This window comes from Wolffia australiana, chromosome 16, assembly GCF_029677425.1.
Source record: "Wolffia australiana isolate 7733 chromosome 16, ASM2967742v1".
NCBI lineage: Eukaryota > Viridiplantae > Streptophyta > Magnoliopsida > Alismatales > Araceae > Wolffia > Wolffia australiana.
Genome location: NC_135850.1, coordinates 3,157,712 through 3,164,426, shown reverse-complemented (window position 1 = coordinate 3,164,426; position 6,715 = coordinate 3,157,712). Strand labels below are relative to the sequence as shown.

The window sequence follows — 6,715 nt, the reverse complement described above, 5'->3', positions numbered from 1 at the left end:
TTTTACAAAAGGGTAATCTGATTTAAAGTAACCAACCTTTGCAATCCTACCAGAGAAGCCAAGATAAATTTGGTGATTATAACTCCATATGATATGTATACATCAAGAAGTACTATGCTATCGGCTATATTTCATTATTGAATGACATCAAAATTTCTGATAGTACACCGTTTTAGTTAGTCAATATGATCATATTCACATATTTATTTGGATTAAATTGATTATCTATGTGTCTAATCAAGCTTTAAATGATTAAATTTATTTTTAGAACAATACTTTGAAGTTACTCAAATTTTAGATATTTTGAGGGATTTTATAACTTTATATTCTGAAAGAAAATAGTTTTCAGTTAGAATACGAATTCTCCTGATTTTTTGACAGTAAATTCCCACAGATATGATTTTTCTAAGTCAGAATATTTGTAATTTTAGGACTTACATCATATTTTTTATGAATTAATTCCTTTTTTGGTTAATTATCTACAATGTCACATGTTGTCATCAGAATTTTCTGTGGTGGCAAATCACTGATTTCCATAATGATTGGGGTGCTAATCATTGGCAAAAAGCAGAATTATGGCATCGCAAATTGTGACGCCATAACGACCAATGATTGACTATTGGTTTTATTTTTTCACTTTTCAAAGTCAAATTTGATGGCGCCAACCATGTGTCACATATAGGCAAATCGTTGAACACACATGCCATGCACAAGTGATGTGACACTCATGTGGGGTTCGTAGCAAAAAATACAAGGTGTGGACGTGGTACGTGCTGATGTGTTGCCACGTCGCACCTCTCTTATTAGTGATTATTTTTTTCTTCTGTTTTTACGGCAAGCAAATGTGGCATAGTGGAGCCGTTGGTAGAGAATAACACAAGAGAATCCAGGCCAGTCATTACATTTAATGCTGGCGCTATGGACAAAAACCCTAAAAGTAATGTGCTGAGGGCAATAAGGATGAGGAGAGAAACATTTGGTTTAAATAAATGACCAGGAATCCAATGATGAAGAATGTCGAGTGAGCTGAATTTTAGGGCAGCTTCATCTTTCCCTCCTCTATCTATCCATATGATTGGATTTGTAAATTGGGCCCTGTTCTTTATAAATGACATCTTTGAATTCACTTCCTCTTAGAAAGGCTAGTTGAAAGAGAGTGGTATTTTTGAAGATCCATCCAGCTTTCATGGAGAAGGTCAATAAAGAAGTGGAGAGGCTGATCACCATCAAGAAATTGCCTTGATCCCGGCACAACATAAGGATGTAAGGCTAGTCTCGCGTTGTACATTGATTATTCTTCAGTACAATGTCTAGGTAGATATTTATCATTTTGTCATTTCCATTCCAATCTATCATCATCCATCACACATCTTGTATGTAATCCTGATCAGGTGCCTGGATATATTCACCATAAAAGTTATAAACTATAAGTCACTAATTTCCTTACCGTCCCTTCTTACTCATTTTCTACATCCATCATCTTCCCTTTATGTCTTCGTCCGTCCTACTTCCTCATTTGCATTCATCTCATTCATGTCATCCTACCTAGTTCTCTTCTTATGAACCGTTAGATCCCCATTAAATAATTAGTACCAAGGTTTCATCTCACTGTCTTCATCACATCACTACCTCCTACCCTGTATGTATTCCTCTTCGTCCTACCTGAATCACTGTCTAGAGATAATTAAATCCTAAGATCCATTCCATGTGGAGATGATCGGTACTCATCCACTATCTCAAATTATTACATGAGTATCACTTTATAAATTTTATCGATTAAATTTAAAATCAAACGACGACCTAAATTTAACCCTAAGTTTGAGTTATTAAAGTCTCATTTTCACACAATCTTGTTTCTTATCTATCATTCACAATCTAACTGTGGACCACTACTTTGAATTTTACACCTGGCAATGACATTAATTAGCACCTTTTCACTAGATTCAAGTTGCCCATAAGTGAAACTCCAAACAAATTTGCAACTCTCCAAACCATAATATTTTATCAAAATTTAACTGTAAATCATACGGTGCATTATGGCATTTGAGAGAGAAGTAGTAAATTATAAAATCTGAGCCGCACTTTGTTGTCCATTGCAACAGGGACAGATCACTTGGACATGGAGGTCCCCCAGGGTCATTGACCGTCATGGTTACTACCCCGTTGATTATTGTTGTCACACCAGGACGAGAATCAAGGAAGAAAAGCTTGAGTAAAACAGCGGACACAGCCGGCGAAGACGACAACGACGGCGACCAGACCTCGAAGAAGAAAGCCCTCGAGACGATAACGAAGGGGCTTGCTCTTAGGTCGGCTTCCAAAGGATAGAGGTCTCGGCGATCATGGCGGTCACCACGTAAGGATCCATGTTAGACGCCGGCCTCCTGTCCTCGAAATAACCTGGCCCCCCAAAACAAAACCGTCGTCAAAGAAGAAGTTCAGTTCGCAATGATAATATCAGATCACTACCTTTCCCCTCCTTCTCGGTATCCCGTCCGACGCGGATCGAAGCGCCCCGGTCAGCCACACCCTGTCAATTTGCCATCCCAAGCTCGAATTAGGGTTAGGGTTTTCCGAAATTTCTCATTTTTTTTTTGGTTTAGAGCGTACCCATCTGAAGGTGTTGATGTCGGCGGTCTCGCAACGGCCGGTGAGACGCTGCTCGTTGTCCTCGCCGTATGCCTGGATGTGCTCCTTGTGCCTCAGTCCGAGCTTCTCGATCGCCTTCTTGATCACTTCGTATCCGCCCTCGTCCCTCATCGGCTTAGTGCTGCAGATAATATACAAATTCTATCAGCTCAGATGATTTCCTCAGAATCAAGTTAATCAATTATGGTTCGCTGCATTCTCACCTGAAGTTGGTGTGGCAACCCGCGCCGTTCCACTCACCCTGTTTGGTGTCCCCAAGGTCAAAACCGTTGTCGAGAGAGAAAGAGCGTAAGAGAGAAAGCAGGGAGAAGAGGATGATCTCGCCTTGATTGGCTTGGGGTGGAAGGACAGGACGACTCCCGCGGCCTCAGTGACCCTCTGTTTTTCATCAGGAGCAAAGACGAATAATAAGCAGAGATAATAAAAAAATTACTGAGGATAAGTTCTCTAGCTCACCTCCAAGACATAACGCGCGACCCAGAGTTGATCCGCGGCTGCGATCCCTTCCGACGGTCCGATTTGAAACTCCCACTGTGAAAACAACCCGAGTTTACTTAGAGAGAGCGAGCAAGCGAGCGAGAGAGATAGAGAGAGCGAGAGAGATTGAGATAGGTATTGAGATAATGATAGAGATAGATAGAGCGAGAGAGAGGGAAAGAGACGGAGAGAAAAAGAAAGCGAGTGAGAGACAGAGAGAAAGGGAGAGAGAGAGAGAGAGAGAGAGAGAGAGAGAGAGAGAGAGAGAGAGAGAGAGAGAGAGAGAGAGAGAGAGAGAGAGAGAGAGAGAGAGAGAGTTCTGACCTGGCCGGGCATGACCTCGCCGTTGATCCCACTGATGTTGATCCCAGCGTATATGCAAGCCTTGTAATGGGCATCGACGATGTCTCTCCCAAACGCCTTATCGACGCCGGTGCCGCAGTAGTAAGGACCCTGCGAGAGAAGGATTAGCTAGAGAGAAACAGAGAGGAAGAAGATGAAAAAGAGCTCACTTGGGGAGGTGGGTAGCCGCCGAGAGGCCAACCGAGGGGCCAGTTCACGTCCTTTTGAAGGAGGGTGTACTCCTGCTCCAGTCCAAACCTGGTTTCGAGAGATTAGCAGATACCAAGAAACAAACGAGCCAGAAGAAAGAAACTTTCGCTGGGTATTTACCAGGTCCCCTCGGCAATGACTGCGGGGTTGTTGAAGACCTGCGCCGCCTTGTGCCTGTTGTTCGTGGGGATCGGCTCTCCTGCTGGCGTGTAGGAGTCGCACATCACCTGATTCCCACGTCAAACCATCTCAGCCACAGAGCAAATGAAGATAATCCAGAGAGAGAGAGAGAGAGAGAGAGAGAGAGAGAGAGAGAGAGAGAGAGAGAGAGAGAGAGAGAGAGAGAGAGAGATAATTGGAAGAGAAAGGGAGTGAGAGGGAGAGAGGGAAGGAGGGAGAGAGAGAGAGAGAATTGGAAGAGGAAGGGAGTGAGAGGGAGAGAGAGAGAGAGAGAATCGGAAGAGCAAGGGAGTGAGAGGGAGAGAGGGAGAGAGAGAGAGAGAATTGGAAGAGGAAGGGAGTGAGCGGGAGAGAGAGAGAGAGAATCGGAAGAGCAAGGGAGTGAGAGGGAGAGAGGGAGAGAGAGAGAGAGAATTGGAAGAGGAAGAGAGTGAGAGGGAGAGACAGAGAGTTGGACGAGGAAGGGAGTGAGAAGGAGAGAGAGAGAGAGAGAAAAAGAGATAGAAAGAGAGAGAGAGGGAAAGAGAGAGAGAGAGACATACGAGAATGTTGTTGCCCCGCCTGAACGGGTCCTTGAAGATGGCCTGGGGGCTGAGGAATCACAGACAAGAGAGAGAGAATCGGGTTTCAAATCGATGTAATGACGATTTAGGAGAGAATTCAATCTGGGTAAGAAACGGTATGCTCACTAGAGTATGACTTCGCTATCCTCCCCGCGGGCTTGACCGGTGCTAGAGCCGTCGTAGTTCCAGTTGGGCAGTTGCTTGGGATCGGTAACTGGCTTGGCGATGGTCTGCGCGAAACGAGATTTTCGGAGTCAGAAACAGGGGAAAAGAGGGGACAGAAAAACAAGAGATTCGCTAGCATTCATACCCTCGCTTTGCTCCTCATGTCCAGCCCAGAGCCGCCGATCCTGTTCGAGAGAGAGTTAGACACGAGGAAGGAAGAAGTACATGAAAAAAAACAAGGAAAGAGGAGTTATTTTCACCATATGTACTCGGCGATGATCTTCTCCGTAGTCCCTGTGAGATCAAGGTTCTGGAGCTCGGTTAAAAGGGCCATGTCAGTGGACAGAGTAGGAAGAACCGCGACTAATTGCTCCTGGAAATGTGGCTGTAATCTCGTAGCTTTGTGGGTGAGGAATGGGGAAGAGGGAGGCCTTTTATAGACCGATTTCAGCTCATGAAAAGAATCCTCTCGCCTCTCTGCTCTCTCTGAGTGGGTGACGAGAGGAAGAAGAAGACTCAACAGCAAAGTCAGCACCCAAACCCGCCGTTGGTAACTTGGGACAGTAGCTTTCCTTCGTGGGCCTAACCTTCTCTCCTCCCTATGATAGCGAGAAGCAAGATATTATGGATAAAATATTGAATGACGGTAATGCCCACGTCGGCCAGCTGGGTGAATCACAACCGTTCATTCGATAGGATCTGAGGGGTCCATCACGGGCAGGATTCGGAGTTGACGGAATCGACTGGATCGGAGCCTCGCCATAAGTTGACGTCGTTTTCCAACAGCCCGATAAGTCAAATTTTTTCATTTATGAGATGGCCATGCGCGCGTGATCTTCCAAGCACGGAGTAGCGCTTATGTTTAAGAATACTAGTTTACCTTGGTGATTATACAACAATAACTAGTTTACTTGATGCGGCAGTTTTAAGAATCTGGTGGGAAATGGGGCCTACAGACCTTGAAAAACTAGCCATTTATGTTGGTAGATTCCTTCGGAAGCTCTCTCTTTGAAAACTCCGTCTGATTTAACTGAAATCAATGTTGCATTAGATTCCAGTCCTATCAGCCTATCTGGATCGGGAAATAGACTAATGCAACCATAGATGAATGACTATGGAGTAAATGTCGGGGGTGGGGGGAGAGAGCAAGATTTCCCTCCGATGTACCAACTATAGCAGAATTTAATCAGGTAAATTTGAGGATGAGCTACGCCTTGGTTTTTTCTCCTCTTCCGACGGATGCTTGATATTTAATGGGTCGATCTACCAGCAAAGGAACTGAATACAATTGGGATAATATACTATGCAACTTTAACGATGGCGCGCCGCTTCGCATCCTACGTTTTCCCATCGTTTTTTTGTTAGAAATTTCTTCCCGCAGTTGGTGTTTCCTGTCTCATCCTTCGTCCTTCCTACTGGTTCGGAAATTCATCAGAATAAAAATATGGTAAGTTTAACAATAGCGCTCTGCGACGTCATATTACGTTTTCACGACTTCTTAAAAAAAAAAAATTCGTGGTTGGCGCGTGATCTTTTATCCAACCACCGAAAGCGCCGCGACGTCTGATTTTTCCAAATGGTTGAACAAATTGGGACCATAGAATTGAGCATTCCTTTTTTTGTAAAGCATCATACTCAAACCTCCGGGTGCGTGCGGGAAGAGGACGCGCATGGGATTGTAAATTATTCAGTTAAAGCCTATTAACATGATTAGAATATCTTCCGAAAGGTCCTCCGCGGCTGTCGCACAGAGAAAACCATGCACTGTATGTCTCATCTTGTTACATCATCTTTTCTATAATTAGTTTCATTCGCCAGTCCCCGTCCATAGAAGATGCAGCCATCTCCCATCTCTCATCGTCAGTCATCTCCATCGTTGATTGCATTGATACGTGGCCTTGCCGAAACGGACCAAAACGAAAAAAAAAATTATATTAGATTGGCACGCTTTGTCCACGAAATTTATGACATCTCCGTTTTCCCGTACCTCATTTGGAATCTACTTCGCATTCGACATCTCGCCCTCTCTGCTGGTTTCTTCTCTTATATTAAGACCCGTTAGGGTTTAGAAGCACGCGAGAGGGCGCCGCATGATTAATTTCATCATCTTTTTACTGTAGCGATAATGA

General features: G+C 44.2%; 1 protein-coding gene across 1 annotated transcript; it reads right to left on the bottom strand.

Moving 5' to 3' along the window:
* Window positions 1–2,042: 2,042 nt before the first annotated feature.
* LOC144713575 (glutamine synthetase cytosolic isozyme-like) lies at window positions 2,043–5,141 on the bottom strand. The gene is made up of 13 exons (XM_078588185.1): window positions 4,847–5,141; window positions 4,732–4,771; window positions 4,548–4,651; window positions 4,401–4,449; window positions 3,799–3,905; window positions 3,639–3,726; window positions 3,451–3,579; window positions 3,106–3,180; window positions 2,974–3,027; window positions 2,853–2,890; window positions 2,611–2,770; window positions 2,470–2,530; window positions 2,043–2,400 (listed from the first exon to the last, which is right to left on the bottom strand). The coding sequence occupies exons 1-13, from the start codon at window positions 4,918–4,920 to the stop codon at window positions 2,306–2,308; spliced, it is 1,074 nt and encodes a 357-aa protein (XP_078444311.1). The 5' UTR covers window positions 4,921–5,141; the 3' UTR covers window positions 2,043–2,305.
* Window positions 5,142–6,715: the final 1,574 nt, after the last annotated feature.